This window comes from Neomonachus schauinslandi, chromosome 6 (assembly GCF_002201575.2).
Source record: "Neomonachus schauinslandi chromosome 6, ASM220157v2, whole genome shotgun sequence".
Lineage (NCBI taxonomy): Eukaryota > Metazoa > Chordata > Mammalia > Carnivora > Phocidae > Neomonachus > Neomonachus schauinslandi.
In genome coordinates, this window is record NC_058408.1 from 80841176 (window position 1) to 80868709 (window position 27534).

The 27534-nt window shown below is 44.0% G+C and overlaps 1 protein-coding gene across 1 annotated transcript in view; it reads right to left on the reverse strand.

Annotated features, from left to right (window-relative positions):
- EDARADD (EDAR associated death domain) overlaps positions 1–9856 on the reverse strand; it is a 57807-nt gene extending 47951 nt beyond the window's left edge. The window contains exons 1-2 of the mRNA XM_044916460.1: positions 9826–9856; positions 1304–1362 (exon numbers count right to left, since the gene is read on the reverse strand). Of these exons, the coding sequence (XP_044772395.1) occupies positions 1304–1362; positions 9826–9856 (90 nt within the window). The remainder of the gene's footprint in view (positions 1–1303; positions 1363–9825) is intronic.
- Between the last annotated feature and the right edge of the window lie 17678 nt (positions 9857–27534).

Sequence of the window (27534 nt, forward strand, 5' to 3'; positions counted from 1 at the left end):
GGTGGAAATCAGTATGGAAACATCCCCGGACCCTACCTTGATGTTGGCAAGAGAGTGGGCGTCTGAGAGCAGCGCAGGTTGGGCTCTGGGGAAGGGGACCGGAAGGACAAACGGAGTGCACCTTCTAGCGCCGAAGGTTCTCATTCAGGACTACAGCACGGGGAATGGTGAGCGATAGCCACAGGGCCGGCCCACACTCTGTCCTTCTGGAATGTAGGGACAGGGGATGTTTCCATACTGATTTCCACCATGCGTCCAGCTTTGTCCCCCACGCTGTCCCTTAGCAAAATGTACAGTGGGGACTCGAGACATAAGGACAAACACCTCAGGTCTTCAGGACCCTGAGGTGCCTCGTGAATCACCAAAGACTTCAGGATATTTCATCGAATTATATTGTCTAATGATATTGTTGTGTGTATTTTATGTCATTCTAACTAAATTAGTTAATCAGAATTTTTCATGGACTGGGCGGTTCCTCTCCTCCAAACACTTTTTTTTTTTTAAAGGAATGTGTCACACCCTATATGCATAATAACACATGTGATGTTGCCAGAGGCATGGATCTGGTCATAAGCAAGAGGCGGTTCCATATCGGCGAGCAGGGCTCCCATCTGGGTGATTTTACACAAATCCCTTAACACTCATCACTTCATCTGTAGAATGGGGTGGCTGTCCTACCATCTCAGTGATTATTTGGAGGATGAAGACGATGTATGTGAAATCCTTGGTAAACCTTCAGCAGCAGACACACCACGGACTGGTTCTGGGAGGGCAGGGCAGGGACCTGAAGCCAGCTGCTGGGTCTGCATCCCGCCTGGGCTGCTTCCAAGGTGGGCCACTTACCCCAACCCCTGTGTCTCAGCTGTTCATCTATGAAATGGGCAGAGCTTACCTTATAGGGTTGTTGCACATGTGAACCAAACAGTGTGTGCCCAGCTAGCCAATGGGCAGCCCCCAGTTAACTGTTCGGTAGTCCTGTTTTTTCCTTCATCTCACATTAAATATTTTGCATTTTGAAGAAGAGGAAGTTAAAAGGAGCCAGGTAAGTATTTAAAACAGACAAGTATACAAAGGCCTGATATAATCTAAGAAGATCACAAGAACAGAATCTAATACCATTTTTAGCCCTGAGAAACCCAAAGTTTATTACATCACAGAGAACACTGTGATAAAGACATTTATCTTGGGAAAACCTTACTTCAAGGTTTCTGATCTTCGTGTAAATACTGAGCAATAAAAATGTAGCAAAGGGAAAAAAGGATTAACAAGAGTTGTCACCATTGATGTAAAGATTGTAACCTACCATGTTAAAGGATAAAGTGCTAGGGTCCGTGTCTTCCACCGGTTCCTTTGCCATATGATCTGTAAAAAAAAAAAAAAAAAAAATGGAGAGTATTTTCTTTAAGAGCACAGATGTGTCCTTTGAGAATTATCTTCATATCCATGCAAGCTGCCCTAGTCAGGCTTGAGAAAAACGTACTTTCAACCATTACTAGAAACGAAATAGGAAGGAATGGGGTCAGACGGCACCAAGAAAGAGATTAAGACAAACGTTATTTTAAAAAAACACCATACTTTGAACAGTTTACCTGTAGAGATCTACAGACACTCGGAGTTATATATAACCATGGATTATGCAAACATGGTACCCATGACTCTTTGGTATTATCTGATTATAACTTTGAGCAGGGATGACATGATCCTGATTTCTCCTTCTCTCCATGTTTCCCACTCTTCTGTAATGCTTTTTTAAATTATTTAAAAATATTAAGCTTCTGGCTGTGGTTTAGGTAATTTAATAAAGTCAGCAACTTCCCAGGATCATTATCTAACAAAAAGTGATTTTGACTCCCAAGATTTTGCTTCTTATTTACCACTTGTTGTTGCATTTAAGAAATTGAATGAGGAAAAACAGAAAAAGGTATAGGCCTTGGTCGAGGCCACCACTAGATCTTAAGAATTTATTCAAAGCAGAAAAGAGCCCTCCCACTCCAAGACACTTGCCCAGACATCTGCCGGAAAACTATGTTAATAAAGAACCAAATCCATTTGAGTGGGGGCCTCTAGATTTGTGCAGTGCACAACCTAAGAAACCCTAAGTGGAAGCCTTAAACCAGACAAGAGTCAACTTAAGTTGAATTAAGTATACACTGTGGACCAGGCACCAGGCCCAGGAAATGCCTTTGGGTATCAAAACGAGCATATCAAGATGATTTACTGATAAATTAATTTGTGTTTGTTCTCCCTAGATGTCTCCCTTCTAGAATGTGTCTGGGCTTTTCACAGATCTTTGCCTGGCAGGTGTTGACAATGCCCAAAGGAGAAGCAGTGTGAAGGGAACATCTCTCTGTTTTATGACAGCCTATTAACTGGAGAGATTAGTGGCCCAGAGGAGTGGGGACAAACGGAGACAGCCTTCTGCCAGTGTCCTCCCATGGAGTGGGGGATAGACGTCTGCAGCCACATGAGTGGGACTGTGCCCTGGTCCCTGGCAGGGCCCAGAGGTAGCAAGGCCACATAAGGGGATGCACAAGGGGGACTTCCCCGCCCTAGCAAAGAAACCCGTGATTTGTGCCTGGCACAGATGCAGAGGGCTGCTGGATCTCAAGGGTCTTCTAAGGCTCAGACCCCAAGGGTATCGATGCTAGCAAGATGCCACCCTAGTTCCCCCAGCACCACATCCTCCTGGATTCCTGTGTGACGCTAAGGAGGGGCCCAGGGCCCCATTTGGACTGAGATGGAATTTCCTGGCAGCCCAGTAGGATATAGACTCGAACATGGAGTTAAATCCATGTAAAGAAATTAAGAGCCACTTGTGGTGCTAATTCCACTCCGAGTTTGCAGGATTTCTGCGGCCCAAGTAATAGGCACTTAGACCGCAGAGCACTCAGTGTTCAGTAACGGAAACGCAGAATGATACGGAAACAAGAGGAGAAGCCCATGCCCAGCCTTGGGTGTGTGTGTGGGGGGGGGGGGGGGGGGGGGGGGGGAGCAGCAGGGCAGAAGAGCCTGCAGGGGAACTGACAGCTGAGCCTGGAAGGATGAGCTGAAGTGAGCCAGGAGAAGGGGAGGGACAAGCATCGTAGGTAGAGGGAACAGCATGGGCAAAGGCCGAGAGATGAGAAAGAACACGACATACTAGTGTACTCCAGATATGTCCAGCCAAACTCACCGAGTTTGGTTTTTGAGTTTTGCCTTTCCATCCTTCTCATTCTGGTTTCTGGCTGGAGAGAGGGTGGTAGACGCCACCTCAAGTTCCTTCCTCCTACCCCTCCTATCACAGCCTTGTCTCAACAATTCCATTTTCACTAGAGTGGAGCTGGATGTTAATACTTTAAAACATGCCCCCTATCAGGGGTGCGGTATGTATATTAGCAGGTACCAACAATGGAATTTCAGGTCCATGGGCTGTGCAGGACCTGGGGAGCTGGGGTGTGTGTGGGGGGGGGGGCGGGGAAGTGGTTTCTAAATGACCCTCAACAGGGTCTGTGCAGATACCGCCCACTGTATCTATGACAAGTTAGTTTTGTTTCCTACAGAAAAATTAGCATGAGAGGAAGGAAATGGAGGACATGGCTGGGAAAGGCAGAATTACACCAAAAGGGGCAGTGAGGATGCCGACAGCACAGTTAAAAGGAAGGCAGACTGGGCTCGGATGCAGAAGACCTTGGCTCTCCCAGCCATGCCACCGCTGAGCAGCAGTCTGGCCTTGAACAAGTGCAGGGGTGTGACTTTGGACGAGCCTCGCAGTGTGACCTTGGATGACCTCAGTGCTTGCTGCCTCAGGTTCCTTCCCCTGTAACCTGCAGTCGGGGGGCCCAGGAGATGGATGTTCTGGTCAGGCCGGGGGTGGGCACCCCGTCCACTCCCCTCAGACCCTGACCCTGCTTTGGGTTGTACCTGAGCATGTCTCCAGAGGCTGTGAGGTGAACAGGAAGGGCCAGGCCAATGACAGCACCTGTCTGGAGGCCCAAAGTCTCTTGCTTTGGTCTGAAATCCCTGAGAATAGATGGAACTTATGATAGGAAGGGCACAACGAATTTAGGTTTCTCATTTTCTGAGGCATGGCCGCAAGGCGAAAAGGCAGTCGGGAAAGGCAATGGGCTCGGAACCAGCCGTGGAGGCACTTTCAGGGCTTTTGATCATGTTCTCTGGAGCCTCTGATGTGGATCAGACCGTGGACAAAGTTCTTGCAGGCGCGATATTGCCAAGTTCGCTCACAGACCCAGGCCCCCGTGGCGCCCAATGTGCTCTGCCCTGACCCTATGCCTTCTTCTGCCCGGAAAGTCCTTGTGGTTCGCACTCAACTGCCCTTGTTTGCAAGGCCCGGATGGCTGTGTACGGAAGAGATTATTTGGAGGAGGGCTGACCCTGGTTATCTGATACTGGCCTGGAAGTAGGAAGTTGTCCTAAAGCATTTCTGAGAGCTCTTGGAGCTGCACGGTTACAGTATTTTTAAGTCTGAAATCAAATCGTTTATTTGGAAGCATTAAAAGGTTTATTTTTACAGGCCCCAGGGAACAACAGGGGGTCCCCCAGGCAAGGCTCTGATATCAGTTGAGATATGAGGCACAGGAGGGGCCAAAACAGTAAGGGGGACCCTGGGAGCTCAGGCCAGGGCGGCTCTCGGCTGTTGCTCTGCTGTCCCGGGCAGTCCCCTCCTCCCAAAGCCACCTCGCCTCTCCTGGATCGGTGACTCTAAGCAAGGCACAGACCTCCCCAAATTAGCTGGCAATTGACCAAAAAGGATCTCACTGGTGGCAGCGAGGATGATGTTTAATTTATATGAACATCTTCCGGAGAGTTCTCAAAAGGCATGAGGCCCAGGGTGAACTCACGCAGCATGGCCCTTGGAGAGGGCACCTGGCCTTGCTCTTGAAGACCGAAGGTGAGAGCCAGCGAGGTAGGCAGGCTGCACGATCACTTGTTTCTCTGTCCCTAATCTGTAATATTCATGGGTGAACAGAGAGCCTCCACATGTCCTTCCGGCTCTAAAGGTCCGTGAGTGGTGAGAAGCAGGGCCCCCGGGGGCAAAAGAGCATCTTCGGGCTAATGTCACTGGGACATAGGAAGCCAAGGTCCACAGCACCTTCATCTGAAATTCCGCCAGAGCTCCCACTTACCTAGTGCCCAGCCTGTGCCTGTTTTCCACTACTTTCAGAGGTTCTAGAAGTTCATGCACTGACCACCACTGAAAGTGGGGGAAATCTCTCTGTCCAGATTTTCCCTTGTCACAAAGATGTCAGTTATAGGAGATTAGGGCCCACTCTAATGACCTCATTGTAACTTGATTGCATCTGTACAGACTCTAGCTCCAAAAAAGGTCCCATTCTGAGGTACCGGAGTTAGGAGGGCAACAAGGTTTCTGGGGGGAAATGCAGTGCATAACAGCCCACTCTCTGGCCCCCCAAATTCATGTCCTTCCCATGTGCAAAATACCTTCACCCAACGTCCCCCAAAGCACTAGTCTTTCCAGCATTGACTCGAAGTCCAAAAATCTCAGCAGGCCTCATCCACTCGAAGACCCAAATCTCACCCATAGAATCAGAACCGCCGACTACATCCCACAGCTTCTTCAGAAGCAACAATCTCACATTTTGCAACACAGCCCCCCGTGAGCTGCCCAACAGCTGCACTGTTCCGTCCTGACATCTCCCTTCATTAGTCCCGGCAGCCGAGGGCCAACAGTTCTGAGAGACAGTTTCTCCGAGGAAGTTCAAAGGCGGCCTCTGAGGGTGTTCTTTGGAAGCCAATGAAGAGGGGAGCATGTCAGAGCTTCCTGCCCTTCCCGGGGCACCCAGAGCCAAGAGTGAGGCCTTGGGTGCTTTCTAGTGACGAATTCAAGGCAAGTCTTCAAACTTGGGATTTCAGAGTCAACTTATTTTTCATTCGTGATTATTATTTTGTGTGTGTGTGCGATAGCTTTTCTTTTGACCTACGGCTGTTTTCATTCCTGGTTCTGAAGAAGCCCCAGAGTCCTAACCCTATTCGGGACTCCGAAAGCTCTTAGAGCCGCAATGCTGGGCGGTGGTGTGGACGCAGGATTCAATCTCTCCTCTTCCCTGATTCTGCAGCAGCCCCGTTCTGTCATCCTCAGACCTCAGAGCAGGGGCTGAACAAGTGGAGGAAGGACCAGGGGCTCAGGAAGGTGCCCACCTAAGAGTGACTTCCCTGGAGGGTGGCCAGGCATTCAGTCAGGCTCATGCCTGCAGAGGGGACAGAGCTGAAGAGGGGCCAGGGAAGGGGAGGAGGAGGGAAGAGAGGGGACAAAGGGACCAAAGAGGAGATTCAGACGAGGGGAAGTAATTGGGAGAGAGAGAAGAAAATCTAGAAGCCAGGCATGTAAGAAAGGAAAAGAGATGAAGTGGCCATTGGGAAAGCACACCAGCAGGGAAGGAGAGAGGGAAGGGGAGAGGGAGAAGGGAGAGGGGAAAGGGAGAACTACAGCATGCCATGGCTCCCGGTGCCTCTGAAGAAGAGCTGGCTGGTCCGGCTTGTCAAACACGGCGCTCACTCTCCGGTCCTGGTTTCTGCTCCCAGTGCTACTGGGCTTTGCCAGGAGGGCAGGCCGCCACCTGGGACCCACCTGAGCCCACAGGAGGGCTGGGAGAGGTAAGATGCCACCCGGCCGTCCTGAGCTGCTCCCAGCCACCAGCCATGCCACGCGGTGCAAAAGGGACCCCAGAACAAAGGAAGGACACATGCCCGCATGCCGGTGGCCCTGGGCACTCAGCTCATTGCAGCGAATCACACCTCCTCCTCAACCCAGGCTTTCAAAGCCTCTTTCTTCGTTCCTGGCTTTCACGTCTGTATGAACGTGAGCCAGATTTTATTCACCTCCGACAGACGATTCTGACTCATCCCATGTTAGATTTTTATTAGTGGCAGAGATAGAGTAAGATAGCAATCCTGCAACAAGCATGACTACTTTCCTTCTATGTGACCCCTACAGTCTTACACATTTTCTTAGTGTAAAAAGTTGTCTCTTTCCATGAAGCTCATAACATGGTCTAAAGTATCTACAAGCCTTCGTTAGATGCATGTGGAGATACAAACGTCCTCTTTTTTTAACCTGACAAGGTAAAATCAGGGAACACATCTAAATTGATGAATACATTTCTAAAATGTCAATCCAAGAAAAGCTGCTTCTGCCCACAGTTTGAAGCGCATGTGGTGAAATTTGTAAATTCCTTCACTCACTTGGTGAGGCAGTAAGGCATTCACCCGGGCTTACTACGTGCCGAGCACTGTGTCAGGTGTTCTAGCTACACGGACGCGCACCCCCTCCGAGAGCTTCAAGGCTAGCTGGGGAGAGACAGCAGGGATATAACCACAGCTGGAAACGGAGGCCAGTGCTAGATAAGAAAGAACAGGGTGCATGGAGACTGCATGGGGCTTGTGAGCTCAAGTCTGAAGAGTAAGTAGGAGGTAACTGGAGTGGGGAGGGGAGGGAGACGAAGAGGGTCTTCCCAGCAATGAGAATTACCTGTGCAAAGGCTCGGCGGCAGGGGGGACGAGGGCTCTCCAGAGGAAAAAGGAGGCAGTGTGATTGAAGGGCAGAGAGGCAGGGACAGAACAGGCATCGGTCAGTTGGAGGGGTAGGGAGAGATGGATGTGAGGACTATGGACACCTTTTGAGGACTGAGAACCTGTTAGAAAACCAATGCAGGTTTCTAAGTAGACAAATGACAGGAACTGATATGTCTTTGAAAGGTCACTCTGGCTGCCTTTTGGCGAAGGGGTTGGTAAAAGGCAAGTGCAGGTGTGAACACCCCAGATGGTGAGTGTAGGAAATCAGGTGAGGGCGCATGGGAACTTGGTCAGGGGTGTACACGTGAAAATGGCCTTTAACAAGTTCCACAGATTGGTACCATCTGTAGCTTCATTATAGCGCTGGCGGGGTAGGTGGGTGTGTCCTGGAGGTTACAGAAATTACACGAGAAAGGGAAGTCATTTTAGATCTTTTTTCTTTTTTTAACTGGAGGAACCCTCACCTTATTGATAGAATTCCAAGTGGGAATAGATGGGCATGAGGACCTCTTTGAGATGTCTGAATATTTTCTTTGACATCTTTCCAAGGGGCGAGGAGACCTCTACCTTAGGAGGCCTCTCCCCTCTTTGTGGCCAGGAAGATTTCACCTACAGACTTGCGTTCTTCCTCTTAAATTTAGTCAAGGAGACAGATTCCTTCCGAAGGACACCCTCCTATCATTCTACCCTCTCTTCACGCCTCACATGCTGGGATTTCCGAGACCTTTTGTTCCAGGTTGTGACTATCCATTTTGGCAGGGCCGGGCTGACCAAGAACACCATCATGGGAAATCTAGATCCTGTAGTGCTATTACATAAGGTCACCTAAGACTGTATTAGCCACCCTGGTGGTCTCTTCACACTATGACTCACTGAAACTTTTTACACATTGTATCACTATTAAGCTGTAGTTCCTGAGCCTCATCTTCTCTGGTGCCATTAACTTTTAGGGGTCCAAGCGGACTTTACACTTGTCCTCATTCAGTGGATCCCTGTATCCCCAAGATCTTTCTGAATGCCTTTCACCATGATCCTTGAGATCTGAGATCATTGTTGGTAAAATCAGGCCCAATACTTCTTGGCACTTCATCCATTAGATTCTTGGAAGAGAAGGTGGATGTGGAGGTGAGTGGGGATCGGGGTGGGAGGATTTCTCTCTTCACTTCCCTTTCTGTTTTCCCAAATAATGGGTATGGGGGAGGGAAGGATATCCAATTTATTTATTTTCCATCTCCCATCGATACAATGTTTATCATTCCCCACTTGAAGAATTTAGATCTTTCTTTAGAATCTCCAGGAAACTCTCCCAAACCCAGCATACCACGATGCCAGTTCAGCTGTCTCCTCCTAACTGCTCAAGCCACAGCTTAATGGTGGAATGTTCAAGCCCTGCCCAAGCCCAAGCAATAAAATAGGAAACACGTTTATCTAAGCAGTTACATGCAGTTCTGTATCTGTATATATGGTTCTCTCCCTGGCCCTTCCAACCTCAGCAAAACAAGAAAAAGCCCCAGTGTGCTCTGGGAAATACATCATTCATTCATTCCTGTGTTCAACAGTCGTGGCGGAACCCCCCGGCCAAGATTGTGGGAAAGCAAGGACAGAGAAATCCTGGAAGGTGAAGTTTGAGGAGGATTTCAAATTCAAGTAAGAGATGAAAGAAAAATCTAGACTCCGTCCTCAGGTACACACAGTATTTTAAATTAAGGCTAGAACTAGAGACCACTCTAATTAAAGTCCTCTACAGGTGGGATCTCACTGGTGGGATCCGGCTCTCGCTTTCGTGTATACTAGTTTACGAAATAGCTCTGAGGGTCAATATACGGAACAAAACCATTTAATAAAAGTGAAAATGAGGAGAGAAAAGGAGACCTGGGAAGGCATGTGAGTGGGGAGGAAGGAAGAGCCAGGGAGGAAAAAATGAAAATCACTCCTTGCGCTCTTGGCTGCCAGAGAGGTTTGAGGGACTTGTTTCAACCTGGGATCCCGAGTCCAGAACAAAAGCGGTGGGGCCACAGCGTGGGAAGAGGGCAGGAGCGTCCTCCGCACGCGTGGGGGTGACGAAGGATGGGGGCCAGCGCGCCCGCTCGCGGGGTGGGGTGGGGGGGACTTCGTGCCGCGCCCTCGGGGCCCCGGCGCTGCCGCCGTCCCCGGCCCGACCCCGCGCGAACACGGGCGTGGCGCTGTGTCTGGGGGTCGTCCCGGAGGTCGCGGGAGGCTGGGCCCCGCCAGCCCCGCCAGCTCGCGGCCCGCGGTTCCCGCTCCCAGGGAGGGCGCGGCGCGGTGTCACTTTACCTGCGCGCAGAGGGTCGTCCGGAGAAGCCATGGGGCGGGGTGGGGCAGACGGGCGCCCGAGCGGGGCTGCGCGGCCTCGGGGTCGGGGCTGGAGTGCGGGAGGCCAGGGAGGGCTGCTCGGACGGCTCCTGCAGTTGCGACGCGCCCCTCCTCCTCCAGCACCTCCACCTCCTCCCAGACTCTCCGCCGCGTCCTCCTCGTGCTCACTTCCTGCTTCGGCAATTAGCAAAGCCCCTTCTCCGCGCCGCCGCCTCCCTCCCTCCTCCTCCCTCCCTCCCTCCGGAGGCGCGGGCCTGGGCGCGGGGAGGGGGGGGCCCCCGGGGGCCCCGAGCGTCGCCGGCAGCGGGCGTCCTTCCAGCCCCGCGCTCAGGCTCCGCGAGCTGGTGTCTGCGCGCGGCCCACGCGAGTGCTGTCCGGACTGGCTGCGAGGAAAGGATTAGCCCTAAAACCCGGCTGCAGTCTCTGGTCGCTTTGGGGGGCTCCCTGATCGCGCCCGAAGCCGGGACGCAGCCTTCCCAACGCAGGCCTGGGCTGGGATGCCTGCCCGCGATCTGCTATTTAAACCGTCTCCTCGTCTTCAGGCAGGGTGGCACACCCGAATAACTTCGATCTGGATTTTTCTTTGTCGTTGGTTATTACATGACCTCCAGGGTAGGTGCTGCACAAAGGGAGTGAAAAGACACACACCCATACGGCCATTCTAGAAAAGTAGCTCGGGGTTCTCTCAGAAATGCGGAATTGGTCCTTAAAAGCAAAGCACTACGGTTTAATTGAAAAGGGATTATGCACCCGTTACTTAAGTGAGCACAGATTGGGATCGTTTACCAAGAATATATTTAAAATAGTTGTTTTAACTATACCTATCATCAATCATAAATCTATTACACAAAGGTTACAGGCAATTTAAGTTGAATAGCAGTGTCTTAAGGATTTTAAATAATCCCTGTCTGCCTTGGCACACGAGAATGGAAAGATGGGAAATGGTTTGTAAGAGATAATAGCTTTTAGTATACGGTAGCAGCAATTTATCGTAAAGGAGCGGCCTGCAGCTAAATACTCAGCTTTGAAAAATGCCGAAAAGCAGCAAATGTCTACATACCCTCTTGGTCACCAGAGGCTTGCTTTGTGCCTTTCATCATCTGTTTTGTAGTCCAGAGGCCCGTAGCGCTCTCTAGTTTATGTCTTATTCTCTGGAATATGCCATGGAAGAAATACCAGGCTCAAAGAAGAGGGTCCTGCTGGATGTCTGAAGAGCGCACAACCTTAAATGAAGCTTTCTGGGGAATTTGTTAGTGGGAGGATAAACTTCCCTTTGGTCTGCTTCTGATAAGAAGGGAAATTTTTTTAAGAGTATTTTCTCTTCGAATCTATTCTGAGGTTTGGTTTGTGGTTCTTTCTGACTTCTCATGACGGTGGAATTATTTCTGAAGTTGGTTGTCAGGAACCGCGTATCAAATTGAGCTATCTTGTTAGCAACAGAAGCTCAAGCGTTGCTATAAAGCTGTTTTGCTTTTCAAAACCCTGAACTATAATTCATGTATCATGGCCATTCTTTATTATATCAAACAGAAGGGAGGTGGCAGAAATGCACTTTCGGGTTAATTTTTTTACAAGGAAGATTGACTATGGACCTAGGTTATTATTTCCTTTCATTCAGTTTCCCTGTACCTCCTTTTCTATGAATTGCAACCGTAACCCATCATTATCTTTATTGTTGCCACATGCTTTGTGAACTATAAAGTGTACACTACAAATGGGAGCTTTTTTTTTTGCAGTTTACAAAAAACTAATTTAAACACACCCATCCACCAGAGTTCCCAAAGGGTTCCCATACAAACTATTTCCTGTTACATTATGTCATTCTGCTTTTGCTTCTATTGCTGTCTAAATAGTGTTTTAAAACACTCTTTGAAATGGGCATTTTTTAGAAGTTTTTTTTTAAAGATTTTATTTATTTGTCAGACACAGAGAGCACAAACAGGGGGAGTGGCAGGCAGAGTGGGAAGCAGACTCCCCACTGAGCAGGGAGCCCGATGCGGGACTCCATCCAAAGACCCTGGAATCATGACCTGACCCGAAGGTAGACGATTAACTGACTGAGCCACCCAGGCGTCCCTCAAGTGGGCATTTTTGACATTTCCTGATAGCACCTACATACTCATGAATCTCAGAATCATGATAAATGGAGATAGTGGGCTTGGTAATCATGGAGTCAAGCATGCTGGATTTGACTCATGGGCCTGTCACTGTGAGTTTGGGTTGCTTGCTAAAGTTGCTACATATAAACCCAAGTGTGTAAGAATTTGCAGGATTGTGACAGTTCAGTGGAATAATGTGTATATAAAAATACCTAAACCAGTGTCTCTCACATAGTAGGTACAAATATACCAGCTCCCTTCCCGCCTTCATTCTGTCCTTGGAATTTCATCCGTTGGGAGAAGTTCCTACTGCCTTTGTTACAAGAAATGAACCGATATTTATTACAGCGTTGGTGCATAGCATGGATCAACGCATTGAGTGATAGCATTAACAAACTTTTTGAACGGCTCATTGCCCCCAAGCACCAAACAAAATGTCAAGCCCTGGGGAAACCAAAGTGAGAAGTCCCCAACTTTTAGGAGTTTAGGGACAGGAGAGATTTGCAAAAACTGTTTCACTGTAGAACCAGGGTAACGAATGTTTAAACCAGGAAGAGAGTGTGTGTGGAAGAAAGGCACTGATGATGTACGAAGCCATTTGGCTGGGTGGTGTCTACCCTCAAAATGACAATTTGCCAGGGAAGCTTCCAGGCAAATTTGAGATCTTTATTCATGACAATATGGCTACAGCCTTAAGTGGAAAAAAAAAAAAAACACAACACCACAAAAAAACTGTTGGTCTTGTGTCTTTTCACAGATAATGACAGTTATCAAAAATGTTATCTTTAAATGGGGAAAACAGCAGCTCAAAATGTATTTCATTTGATTCGTCACAGAATATGTTGTTTTTGTTCATTTTACACGATTTTCATTGTTATTTAAATTTATGCAATCTGAGATAAAATGTTATATTCTTGAGGGTATGTGCATTGTATATAAATGAACCCAGGAAACTGGGCTCCCGGACAGGGTCTGATCTATATAAAAGTGGCTAGAGCTGTAATGATAGTGCATGGACTGGGGGCTATCGGAGGCTCCTTTTGTTCCAGAATGAAACACTGCCTCCCTCAGTTGCATTTGCTTGATACAGCCTTGTGGAATTGCAGGTGGTGGAAGAGGCCTAAATGAGAGTTAATACATTCGCTTGTCTCAGTTGTGTCCAGAGTAGGGGACCTTGGCGGTTTTGCCATCTGACTTCTCATAATAATGCCCCAGTTTTCTTCCGGAGAATCACCATTCCCACTTTCAGTCCATGTGGTTAGGTGGTGGCAACTTCACCCTGACTCCTGACTCCAGCAGTTGGCATGTGACCCAGTAATGGCCTTTCAGAACATCACTGGGTGAGCCCGTGAGTCTAGGAGACGCTCGAGACCTTTCCTGGGTCAGTGGGGAGATGGGTCTCTAAATAACTAGCCCACTTGTGCATGGTGGAAGAAATGAGCAGAGCGACATGTTTGCCAGGGTGCACATCATAGAGAGCCTTGAATGCCAGACGAAAGCATTTGAGACTATTTTTTCAGGCAACAGGAAGCCAGGAAGCTAGTTTTGAAAAGCAGCATATGAAAATTGGTGTTTTTGCAGGATTAGTCGGGCAGCTGTGTGTAGGGTAGGGTGGAGGAAGGAGAGAACACAATCCTTGAGTGCATTTAATCTTTACAATTCACTGTAATTTATTATACAGAGTTGAATTTGCATCCTTCTCCAAACATGAGGGAAACTCATGTTGGAAAATTGTAAATGTTCTTTTGTTGCCTTTTGAAGCATTCATTGTCTCACACCAAGTGATTGCTTTACAAATTTGCAGATGTGCGTTAAAATGATGTATTCCAAAATGTTAACAGAGGGACTAAAAAACTTATGTAAGTAAAATATTATCATTTTTGCTGATTTGAAGCCTATTTGACAAGGGGCATAGCATTCTGGTGCATATATTTAAACATGAATAATTCTTTTTTTTTTTCTTTTTTCTTTTTTAAATTTTTTAATTCTTATATTATCCCCATACATTACATCATTAGTTTTAGTAGTAGTGTTCCATGATTCATTGTTTATGCATAACACCCAGTGCTCCATGCAGAATGTGCCCTCCTCAATACCCATCACAGGCTAACCCATCCTCCCACCCCCCTCCCCTCTAGAACCCTCAGTTTGTTTTTCAGAGTCCATCGTCTCTCATGGTTCGTCTACCCCTCCGATTTCCCCCGCTTCATTCTTCCCCTCCTGCTACCTTCTTTTTCTTCTTCTTCTTTTTTTTTTTCTTAACATATATTGCATTATTTGTTTCAGAGGTACAGATCTGAGATTCAACAGTCTTGCACAATTCACAGCGCTTACCAGAGCACATACCCTTCCCAGTGTCTATCACCCAGTCACCCCATCCCTCCCACCCCACCCCCCACACCAGCAACACTCAGTTTGTTTCCTGCAATTAAGAATTCCTCATATTGGGTGCCTGGGTGGCTCAGTTGGTTAAGCGACTGCCTTCGGCTCAGGTCATGATACTGGAGTCCCGGGATCGAGTCCTGCATCGGGCTCCCTGCTCAGCGGGGAGTCTGCTTCTCCCTCTGACCTCTTCCCTCTCATGCTCTCTCTCATTCTCTCTCTCAAATAAGTAAATTAAAAAAATCTTTAAAAAAAAAAAAAAGAATTCCTCATATCAGTGAGGTCATATGATACGTCTTTCTCTGTTTGACTTATTTCGCTCAACATAATACCCTCCAGTTCCATCCACGTCATTGCAAATGGCAAGATCTCATTCCTTTTGATGGCTGCATAATATTCCATTGTATATATATACCACATCTTCTGTATCCATTCATCTGTCTATGGACATCTTGGCTCTTTCCACAGTTTGGCTATTGTGGACATTGCTGCTATAAACATCGGGGTGCACGTACCCTTTCGGATCCCTACTTTTGTATCTTTGGGGTAAATACCCAGTAGTGCAATTGCTGGATCATATGGTAGCTCTATTTTCAACTTTTTGAGGAACCTCCATACTGTTTTCCAGAGTGGCTGCACCAGCTTGCATTCCCACCAACAGTGTAGGAGGGTTCCCCTTTCTCCGCATCCCCACCAAAATCTGTCGTTTCCTGACTTGTTAATTTTAGCCATTCTGACTGGTGTGAGGTGGTATCTCATTGAGGTTTTGATTTGGATTTCCCTGATGCCGAGCGATATTGAGCACTTTTTCATGTGTCTGTTGGCCATTTGGATGTCTTCTTTGGAAAAATGTCTGTTCGTGTCTTCTGCCCATTTCTTGATTGGATTCTTTGTTCTTTGGGTGTTGAGTTTGATGAGTTCTTTATAGATTTTGGATACCAGTCCTTTATCTGATATGTCATTTGCAAATATCTTCTCCCATTCTGTCGGTTGTCTTTTGGTTTTGTTGACTGTTTCCTTTGCTTTGCAAAAGCTTTTCATCTTGATGAAGTCCCAAGAGTTCATTTTTGCCCTTGCTTCCTTTGCCTTTGGCACTGTTTCTAGGAAGAAGTTGCTGTGGCTGAGGTCGAAGAGGTTGCTGCCTGTGTTCTCCTTTAGGATTTTGATGGACTCCTGTCTCACATTGAGGTCTTTCATCCATTTGGAGTCTATTTTTGTGTGTGGTGTAAGGAAATGGTCCAGTTTCATTCTTCTGCATGTGACTACCCAATTTTCCCAACACCATTTGTTGAAGAGACTGTCTTTTTTCCATTGGACATTCTTTCCTGCTTTGTCAAAGATTAGTTGACCATAGGGTTGAGGGTCCATTTCTGGGCTCTCTATTCTGTTCCATTGATCTATGTGTCTGTTTTTGGGCCAGTATCATACTGTCTTGATGATGCCAGCTTTGTAATAGAGCTGGAAGTCCGGAATTGTGATGCCGCCAGCTTTGCTTTTCTTTTTCAACATTCCTTTGGCTATGCGGGGTCTTTTCTGGTTCCATACAAATTTTAGGATGATTTGTTCCATTTCTTTGAAAAAAGTGGATGGTATTTTGATGGGGATTGCATTGAATGTGTAGATTGCTCTGGGTAGCATTGATATCTTCACAATATTTGTTCTTCCAATCCATGAGCATGGAACGTTTTTCCATTTCTTTGTGTCTTCCTCAATTTCTCTCATGAGTATTTTATAGTTTTCTGAGTACAGATCCTTTGCCTCTTTGGTTAGATTTATGCCTAGGTATCTTATGGTTTTGGGTGCAATTGTAAATGGGATCGACTCCTTAATTTCTCTTTCTTCTGTCTTGTTTGTTGGTGTATAGGAATGCCACTGACTTCTGTGCATTGATTTTATATCCTGCCATTTTACTGAATTCCTGTATGAGTTCTAGCAGTTTTGGGGTGGAGTCTTTGGGGTTTTCCACATAAAGTATCATATCATCTGCAAAGAGTGAGAATTTGACTTCTTCCTTGCCGATTTGGATGCCTTTTATTTCTTTTTGTTGTCTGATTGCTGTGGCTAGGACTTCCAATACTATGTTGAATAGCAGTGGTGATAGTGGACATCCCTGCCACGTTCCTGACCTTAGGGGGAAAGCTCTCAGTTTTTCCCCATTGAGATTGATATTCGCTGTAGGTTTTTCATAGATGGCTTTTATGATATTGAGGTATGTACCCTCTATGCCTATACTCTGAAGAGTTTTGATCAAGAAAGGATGCTGTACTTTGTCAAATGCTTTCTCTGCATCTATTGAGAGGACCATATGATTCTTGTTCTTTCTTTTGTTAATGTATTGTATCACGTTGATTGATTTGCAGATGTTGAACCAACCTTGCAGCCCAGGGATAAATCCCACTTGGTCGTGGTGAATAATCCATTTAATGTACTGTTGGATCCTATTGGCTAGTATTTTGGTGAGAATTTTTGCATCCATGTTCATCAGGGATATTGGTCTGTAATTCTCCTTTTTGATGGGGTCTTTGTCTGGTTTTGGGATCAAGGTAATGCTGGCCTCATAAAATGAGTTGGGAAGTTTTCCTTCCATTTCTATTTTTTGGAACAGTTTCAGAAGAATAGGTATTAATTCTTCTTGAAATGTTTGGTAGAATTCCCCTGGGAAGCCATCTGGCCCTGGGCTTTTGTTTTTTGGGACATTTTTGATGACTGCTTCAATTTCCTTAGTGGTTATAGGTCTGTTCAGATTTTCTATTTCTTCCTGGTTCAGTTTTGGTAGTTGATACATCTCTAGGAATGCATCCATTTCTTCCAGGTTATTTAATTTGCTGGCATAGAGTTGCTCATAATATGTTCTTATAATTGTTTGTATTTCTTTGGTGTTGGTTGTGATCTCTCCTCTTTCATTCATGATTTTGTTGATGTGGGTCATTTCTCTTTTCTTTTTGATAAGTCTGGCCAGGGGTTTATCAATCTTGTTAATTCTTTCAAAGAACCAGCTCCTAGTTTCGTTGATCTGTTCTACTGCTCTTTCAGTTTCTATTTCATTGATTTCTGCTCTGATCTTTATGATTTCTCTTCTCCTGCTGGGTTTAGGCTTTATTTGCTGTTCTTTCTCCAGCTCCTTTAGGTGTAGGGTTAGGTTGTGTACTTGAGACCTTTCTTGTTTCTTGAGAAAGGCTTGTATTGCTATATACTTTCCTCTTAGGACTGCCTTTGCTGCATCCCAAAGATTTTGAATAGTTGTGTTTTCATTTTCATTGGTTTCCATGAATTTTTTTAATTCTTCTTAATTTCCTGGTTGATCCATTCATTCTTCAGTAGGATGCTCTTTAACCTCCATGTATTTGAGTTCTTTCCGCCTTTCCTCTTGTGATTAAGTTCTAGTTTCAAAGCATTGTGGTGTGAAAATAGGCAGGGAATGATCCCAATCTTTTGGTACCAGTTGAGACCTGATTTATGACCTAGGATGTGATCTATTCTGGAGAATTTTCCATGGGCACTAGAGAATAATGTGTATTCCGTTGCTTTGGGATGCAATGTTCTGAATATGTCTGTGAAGTCCATTTGGTCCAGTGTGTCATTTAAAGTCTTTATTTCCTTGTTGATCTTTTGCTTAGACGATCTGTCCATTTCAGTGAGGGGGGTGTTAAAGACCCCCACTATTATTGTATTGTTGTTGATGTGTTTCTTTGCTTTTGTTATTAATTGCCTTATATAATTGGCTGCTCCCATGTTAGGGGCATAGATATTTACAATTGTTAGATCTTCTTGTTGGATAGACCCTTTAAGTAGGATATAGTGTCCTTCCTCATCTCTTATTACAGTCTTTGGTTTAAAATCTAATTTGTCTGATATAAGGATTGCCACCCCAGCTTTCTTTTGGTGTCCATTAGCATGGTAAATGGTTTTCCACCCCCTCACTTTCAATCTGGGGCTGTCTTTGGGTCTAAAATGAGTCTCTTGCAGACAGCATATTGATGGGTCTTGTTTTTTAATCCAATCCGATAGCCTGTGTCTTTTGATTGGGGCATTGAGCCCATTTACATTCAGGGTAACTATTGAAAGATAGGAATTTAGTGCCATTGTATTGCCTGTAAGGTGACTGTTACCGTATATTGTCTGTGTTCCTTTCTGGTTTATGTTGCTTTTAGGCTCTCTCTTTGCTTAGAGGACCCCTTTCAAGATTTCTTGTAGGGCTGGTTTCGTGTTTGCAAATTCCTTTAGTTTTTGTTTGTCCTGGAAGCTTTTTATCTCTCCTTCAATTTTCAATGACAGCCTAGCTGGATATAGTATTCTTGGCTGCATATTTTTCTCGTTTAGTGCTCTGAATATATCCTGCCAGTCCTTTCTGGCCTGCCAGGTCTCTGTGGATAGGTCTGTTGCCAATCTAATGTTTCTACCATTGTAGGTTACATATCTCTTCTCCTGAGCTGCTTTCAGGATTTTCTCTTTGTCTCTGAGACTCGTAAGTTTTACTATTAGATGTCGGGGTGTTGACCTATTTTTATTGATTTTGAGAGGGATTCTCTGTGCTTCCTGGATTTTGATGCCTGTTTCCTTCCCCAAATTAGGGAAGTTCTCTGCTATAATTTGCTCCATTATACCTTCTGCCCCTCTCTCTCTTTCTTCTTCTTCTGGGATCCCAATTATTCTAATGTTGTTTCGTCTTATGGTATCGCTTAGCTCTCGAATTCTGCCCTCATGATCCAGTAGTTGTTTATCTCTCTTTTTCTCAGCTTCTTTATTTTCCATCATTTGGTCTTCTATATCACTGATTCTCTCTTCTGCCTCATTTATTCTAGCAGTTAGCGCCCCCATTTTTGATTGCACCTCATTAATAGCCTTTTTGATTTCTACTTGGTTGGATTTTAGTTCTTTTACTTCTCCAGAAAGGGTTTCTCTAATAACTTCCATATTTTTTTCAAGCCCAGCTAGTATCTTTAAAGTGATGATTCTGAACTCTAGATCTGACATCGTACTAATGTCCGTATTGAGTAGGTCCCTGGCAGTCGGTACTACCTCTTGTTCTTTTTGTTGAGGTGATTTTTTCCATCTTGTCATTTTGTGCAGAGGAGAATAGATTAATGAGAGAACAAAATGCTAGCAGAGTAACAACGTCCCCAGAAAATATACTCTAAACAAATCAGAAAAGACCTGAAGCAGTGGGAAAAGAAAGGGAAAGAGAGAAAAAAGAAAAAGAAAAAAAAAGAAAAAGATAAAGATAAAGATAAAAACAAACAGAAACAGAACAAAACAAAACAACAACAACAAAAAACCAGAATGTGATCAAATATGATCAGGCTGGTATATAGATCAATGCCACACACTAGATTTTGGGTGTATTTTGGTCTGTTAGAAGAAAGTGCCTCCCAAAATTTTAAAGAAAGAAAAACTTATATATGTACAAAAATAAGGGTTGATATGATGAAGGGATGGAATATGACTGTAAAGATGGAAATTATAAAAAATTTTATAAAAGGAATTGATAAGAAGTTGTTTGAAAAAAGAAAGAAGAGGATTTAAAAAAAGAAAAAAGAAAAAAAAAGGGAGAGAATGTGATCAGGCAGGGGAGTAGAAAAAAAACCATATACTAGAGATTTAGGGTATATTTTGATCTGTTAGAAGAAACTATCTCAAAATTTTAAAGAGAGAACAACTTATATATATATGCCAAAAATACGGGTAACTACTATGAAGGCATAGAATATGACTCTAAAAATGAAAAATAAAAATGTTTTTTTAAAAAAGGGATTGATAAGATGTTGGTTGAAAAAGGGAAAAAGAAAAATTGAAAAGAAAAAAAGAGTTAAAAAAAATTAACTTTGAAAGACTAAAGAATCATGGTGAAAAAGCCATGAATTCTATGTGTAGTATTCCCCTAGTGCTGGAGTTCTGCCGTTCTCGTTGATCGGTAAACTTGGTCTTGGCTGGCTGTTCTTGCTGATCTTCTGGGGGAGGGGCCTGTTGCCGTGGTTCCCAAATGTCTTTGCTGGAGGCTGAATTGCCCCGCCCTTGCCCCCTCCCGGCTAAGTAATCTGCTCGGGTTTGCTCTCCGGAGCCTTTGTTCCCTGCGAGCTTTCCGTACAGCTTTGGAGGTGGAGAGTGAAAATGGCGGCTTCCCAATCTCCGCTCCAGAGGAGCCGAGAACTCGGGGCCCCGCTCCTCAGTGAGCCCCCAGAGAAAAGCAGTCAGTCACTCCCGTCTCCCTGGTCTCCAGCTGCACTCCGTGCTCACCCGGCCTGTGACCGCGCATTTCTATCTCCAGCACTCAACCCCGTGTGGAGTCTCCAAACCCAGCAGATCCCTGCGGTGCGCTCCAGTGCCACTCCTCCCGGGGGAGGAAGGTGAGTCTCCCCGGATCTGCCGCTTGTTGGGTCCCTGCTGGAGGAGCAGGGGCCCGACTGTGCCGCGGATCACGGTTTATGGCAACCCCGAGCTGAGAGCCCGCGCCTGGGCTCCGCCTCTGCAGCCGGCTTCCCTGCTCCGATACCTGGGAGCTCTGCCACACTCAGGCACCCCCGGTCTTTCTGTGACCTCGAGGGTCCTGAGACCACACTGTCCCAGAGGGTTCCACCCCCCGCTTAGCCACCAGAGTGACATCCCTCAGCGCAGCAGACTTTTAAAAGTTCTGATTTTGTGCTCCGTGGTTCTATCACTTGCCAGAAGCGGCCGACGGAGGCCCCTCCCCCGCTGTCTATCCTCCCGAATATCGCCTCAGATTCACTTCTCCACACGTCCTACCTTCCAGAAAGTGGTCGCTTTTCTGTTCAGAGAGTTGTTGCTATTCTTTTCTTCGATCTCCTGTTGAGTTTGTAGGTGTTCAGAATGGTTTGATCCCTATCCAGCTGAATTCCTGAGAGGAGACGAAATCCAGGTTTCCTACTCCTCCGCCATCTTGCTCCACACCAAACATGAATAATTCTTAAAGGTTCCTCTACTCACTTATATAAAAGCCCTTTTTCATACAGAAGATTGAATCTCCCTTGCCTACTCCTACCAACTTACTTTGAATTATTTACCATCCAGAAGCATGAGCTAGAAAACCAGTTTTTGTGCTGTGTTTAGTTTTCCACAAAGAGAATCACACAGTGTGGATGATTCTCAGTGTGGTGTGTTGCTAAAAACATTTCGAATGGATAGGAAGGGGGAGGTGTAGAGAGGTAAGGAGACAGGAGAAAAGGTATGGCTCTCTAATGAGCACTTTATTCTAGAATCTTCCTCCAGCCTCGGGATCTCACCACGCACAAGTGTGTGCTGGTGCCTTGATCTTACAGGCCATCATGCTCAGCATCTTCTAGCTGCTTTCTTAGTGAATATATATGTAACAATTTATTTCTTGCTCCAGATTTTGAGAGAAAAATCTGTTCAGAGGGATGAACTTTATATATTAAAACCTGAAACCCAACTAACTAAAGTCAGCTAGAAGAGATTTTATTGTTTCTGCTGTTAGAAGAGGACAGATGAGAAGAAAACCTGGTGTTATCAGTGACCAGCTAAAACTTGTATGGTAAGCACCCCAGAGCTTAGTTTCCTGTGTTGTGTACTCCCAGAAAGTGGAACACAGGCTCAAGTTGGTGCTTGGAAATCTACAAAATCATCCATCGTTAAATAAATTATTTTAACAACTTGTCATTTAGAATTTATTCTGAGCTAAGACAAGTAGGTGGGCTTAGATCTAAGTGAGTCAACTGAGAAACTATTAGAACGTAAGTGAGTTTAACTGGGAGGAGAGATAAAGCTCAACATATGGAATCCCAACAGCTTTCTTATGGACCAACAATAACCAATGGTGGGGTTGTGGGGAACGATCCCATTTACAGTAGCAAATCTATAAAGTTACTGGGGATAAATTCAATAAAACTGTTTAAAAATTGCAAGAACTGAGGCGCCTGGGTGGTGCAGTTGGTAAGTGCCTGACTCTTGGTTTTTGGCTCCAGTTGTGATCTTGGAGTCGTGAGATTGAGCCCCGCATGGGGCTCTGTGCTCAGCATGGTGTCTGCTTGGGACTCTTTCTCCCTCTGCCCCGCCTCTAAAATTTATAAGTAAATCTTAAAAAAAAAAAAATTGCAAGAACCACAGAGCTTTCCTGAAAGACACAAAAAGTAAATCTGACTAAATAGAGAACTATACCAAGTTAATAGACAAGAAGCGTCAATATTGGGGCGCCTGGATGGCTCAGTCTGTTAAGCATCTGCCTTTGGCTCAGGTCATGATCCCAATGTCCTGGGATCGAGGCCCGGGGTGGGCTCCCTGCTCAGCGGGGAGTCTGCTTCTCCCTCTCCCTCTGCCACCGCATCCCCCAGCTTGTGCTCTCTCTCTCTCTCTCTCAAATAAATAAATAAAAATCTTAAAAAAAAGGCCTCATTATTATAAAGGCACTCATGATTCCCTAACTAATCTGTGGAGGTAATAAAACCCAGTCAAACTAATAAGATTTTCTTAGAACATGAAAAGTTGCAAATGTATATGAAAGGGTAAATAAGAGAATTTTGGGAAAGAATAATGAAAAGGGGGGATTTGTCCTACAAGATAGCAAGATTACTAAGAAAGACTATAAGAGAGAATGTCTTAATAACTTCAGTAAGCAGGAAAGGCTTTCTTTTTTTAAATATTTATTTATTTGAGAGAGAGAAAGAGCACCTGCGTGCATGTGAGTGGGTGGGTGGAGAGGGGGAGAGGGAGAGAGAGTCTTAATCAGACTCTGTGCTGAGCGCTGAGCCCAACGTGGGGCTGGATCTCTTGACCCTGAGATCACAAGCTGAGCCGAAAACAAGAGTCAGTTGCTTAATTGAATGTGCCACCCAGGTGCCCCAGAAAAGGCTTTTTAAGGCAAAAAAATAAACAGACATGAAAGAAAAATCTGATCTAACTGGATAAAAATTCAAATTCTGCACCATAAGACAATAGAAAATTATAAAATGGGGGTAAACTTAGAGAAATTCATTATATATAATCTATTTCATAACTATAATAAAAGATAAAATAAAATTTAATTATAAAATATTTGTATTTCAAATTATAAAATAGAACAGTATATAATATATAATTTATATATATAAAATAAAAGATCAGCATCCAAAGTTTTCAGCATTCTTTTAAATAAAGTATGTTAAAAGATAATATAAGGTCAGATAAAGGCTAAGTAGAAAATTCCTAGAAGAAACCAAAATGACCAATAAAAATATGATAAGGTGCTCAACCTTATAAATATAAGAGAAATACAAATTAAAGAAATAGTGAGCTAGCAGACTGGCAAAAACTTAAAAGCTTGCCAATATCAAATACTGGTAAGATTGCAAAGAAACAGGTCTTTATACACTGTAGGAATGTAAAGTGATATGGTCACACTGGAGAGCAATTTGACCTAAAATTGCTAACTTGGCTAAAATTGATCTAAAATTTCCCTAAAGGAACACTTACATGTGATACAAGGAGGCATGCATAAGAATGTTGGTTGCAGCATTGTTGGTAGGTGCAAATATTAGAAACAACCTAAATGTCAACCAATAGGAGAAGGAATAAATATATAATATAATCATGCAATGTAATATTTTACAGAAGTTACCAAAAATAAGCTTAAAAAACATTTTTTTAAAGATTTTATTTATTTGAGACAGAATGAGAGAGAGAGAGAGCACATGAGAGGGGGGAGGGTCAGAGGGAGAAGCAGGCTCCCCGCCGAGCAGGGAGCCCGATGTGGGACTCGATCCCGGGACTCCAGGATCATGACCTGAGCCGAAGGCAGTCACTTAACCGACTGAGCCACCCAGGCGCCCCTTAAAAAACATTTTAAGTGAAAAAAAAAAAAAAACAAGTTGCAATGTGATATGAGGGGTAGACACAAGCCAATCTATGTTTTCTATAACTACATGTAAAATTTTTAAAAAATGGATACATGTCAACTTTGGAACCAGATTTACCCTCCTGCCTGAAATAAGAACAATAAAAAACCCAAGTAAAATATATGAAACAACAGTTTTTAAAGCACTACACATCAGACAAAAAAGGTCAGTGATTCCTAAGAGCTGGGATATAAGGAAGGTGATTCTTATGATTGCCCAGCTTACTGCCTTAAGGGAATTTCCAGGTTGCAGTGCAGAGAAAGGGAACACAGCAAAGCCCTATGACTCCCTAATGTGAAGAGATGTAGCTAGAAGTCACAGGACAGAATGCTGTACAGACTTCACAGAAAGTTCCTCAGAGATCCATGGAATGTTCCTCTTGACTACTCAGCATAACATTTACTGATGGATGCATTCATGTTGGAAATGACCCACAGTTGGAGAAAGGATGATTAGAGGGACTATGTCAGAGGATTAGAGGGGACAGTACATGGTGCTTACTCAGAGCCACGAATAGTGCTTATTCCTACCAACTGGAATGGAAAAAAAACTTATATCTCATGGGAATTTGGTAGAGTACACAGAAGGTCTTGCCTCAGTAGTGGAGAATAACTAGGAGAATAATTATCCCAGGACTGATCAAGCACTGCCCCAGTTCCACCCAACAAATCTTAAAATCAAGACTCAAAAGGATCAAACACTTTTCCAGTAATTTAGCTGCATCCTAAATGCTCAATAAATACAAATACAAAATATAGAAATAAAGAAATATCCAATACCCAATAAGGTACATGCAGTGTCTGGGATACAAAGATTACTAGGCTTGCAAGAAGTAGGAAAACGTAGGCTCATAAGGAGGAGAAAAATTAGGTAATTGAAAATAATCCAGAACTGACACAAATGTTAGAATTAACAGAGAAGGACATTACAACTTTTATTGTAACTGTATTCTGTAAGTTCAACGAGCTAAGTAGAGACACAGAAACTATTAAAAAACCCAAAATAAAACTTTTAGAGATTAAAACTGTAACACCCAAAGGAAAAAAAAATACGTTGGATGGGATTAACAGCAGATAAGATATTGCAAAAGAAAAGATTAGTGACTTTAAGACACAGCAATTAAAAGCATTGAAAATGAACCTCAGAGAGAAAAAATAGTTTTACGAAAATGACCTGTGGGACAACTTCAAGCCACCTAATATACATGTGCCTGAACCCCCTGAAATGGAAAGATGAAGGGTGACCGAAAATTGTTCGAAGAAATAATGGCTGAAAGGTTTCCAAATTGGATGGAAACCTTAAACCCACAGATCCAAAAAGCTCAGTGAACCCCAAGCACTAGAAACACGAAAACAACTTCACCAAGCCCCACATAATCAATTTGCTCAAAGCCATAGACAAAGACAAAGTCGTAAGCCAGCCACAGGAACAAGAGATCCGTTACAGAGGGCCAAAATTAAGAATGACAACAGATTTCTCATCAGAAACCATGCAAGCTAGGAGACAGTGGGAGCAATGTCTTTAAAGAACTGAAAGAAAAAACACCTGTCAATTGAGAATTGTACACCAAGTAGAAATGTATTGCAAAAACGAAGATGAAGTATTTTTTCAGACACAGAGAAGTTGAACGAGTTCATCTCTGGCAGACTTGCACTAAAGGAATTGTTAAGGGAAGTCCTTCAGGCAGACGAGAATATGACACCAGATAGAAATTTGGATCTACACAAAGGAATGAAGAACAAATGATGAATATACGGTTACATAGAAAAGGATTTTTTCCCCCCTCGGTCAGTGTCTTTAAAAGCTAATAGATTTTTAAAACAAAATAGTAACAATGTATGTGGGGTTTATAATCTATGTAGAAGTGAAATTAATGTCAACAATGACTCAAAAACCTGGAGGAGAGAAAAGGAAGTATACACTTCTAAGGCTCTAATGCAGGAATTGTTAAAATATCACTTAAAGCTGTACTGTGGTATGTTAAAGATGTATAAATAAACTCTAAAACAACCACAAAAATAACAAGAGTTATGGTTTAGTAAGCCAAGAAAGGAGACAATATGAAGTCAGAAATAATACAACTTGGCAGTTTCTTTAAAAAAATTAAATATATACCTACCATATGGTCCAACCATTCCATCATTATTCATTCAAGAGCAATTAAAACAGGTCTAAAAGAATTGTGCATGAATATAAAACCTAAAACTATAAGCCTTCTAGAGAAGAAATCAGAGGAGAAATTTTTGTGACTTTGGGTTAAGCTAGGATTTCTTAGGTACAACACCAAAAATACATACCAATTTAAAAATTGAAATATTGGACTTCATCAAATTTTTAAAAATATTTATTTGAGAGAGAGAGCATGAGCAGAGCAGAGGGGCAGAGGGAGAGAGAGAAGCAGGCTCCCGGCTGAGCAGGGAGCCTGACTTGGGGCTCTATCCCAGGACCCTGGGATCATGACCTGAGCTGAAGACAGACGCTTAAACCAACTGAGCCATCCAGGTGCCCTGGACTTCATCAAATTTTTAAATTTTTCCTTTTCTAAAGAAATTTAGAATAATGGAAAGACCAGCCACTGCTGGGAGAAAATATTTGCAAATCATGTGTTTGAAAAAGGACTTTCCCCCCAAATATGAAAAGAACCCTCAACACATAAAGAAACAAACAACCCAATGAAAAATGGACAAAACATTCAAAGAAACACTTCACCAAGGAAGATGGCAAATAAACACAAGAATAGATACATCACTAGTATTTTAGGAATTTCTAAGTAAAACCATAATGAGATACTACTTAACACCTGTTAGGATGATTAAAATTTAAGACTGATCATGCCAAATGTTGACAAGGATATGGAGGAACAGGAATTCTCCTGCCCCAGTGGTTGCAGTGTTGAGTACAACCTGTTTGGAAAACCATTTGGCAGTTTCTTGAAAATTTAAATATACACCTACAACATGCTCTTGCTATTCTACATATTTATCCAAGTTTTTAAAAATTGCATGTCCAGACAAAGACTCGTCCACAGTTCAGTGCAGCTTCATTTGTAATAACTCTAAACTGGAAACAACCCAGATGTCCATCAACAGGTAAATGGGTAAAAATATTGAGGTATAACTTTAGAGTGGAATAATACAAAGTAATAAAAGGAAAGAACTATTGTACACATAACAGCATGGGTGAATCTTAAAATAGTTATGCTGAGTGAGAGAGGCCAGAAAAAAGGAAGAGTATGTAATATGTGACTCCATTTATATAAACCTATTGAAATGCAAACTCATCTGTAGTGATAGAAAGCTGATCAATTGGTGCCTAGGATGGAGGATGGCAGGGAAATATGATTACAA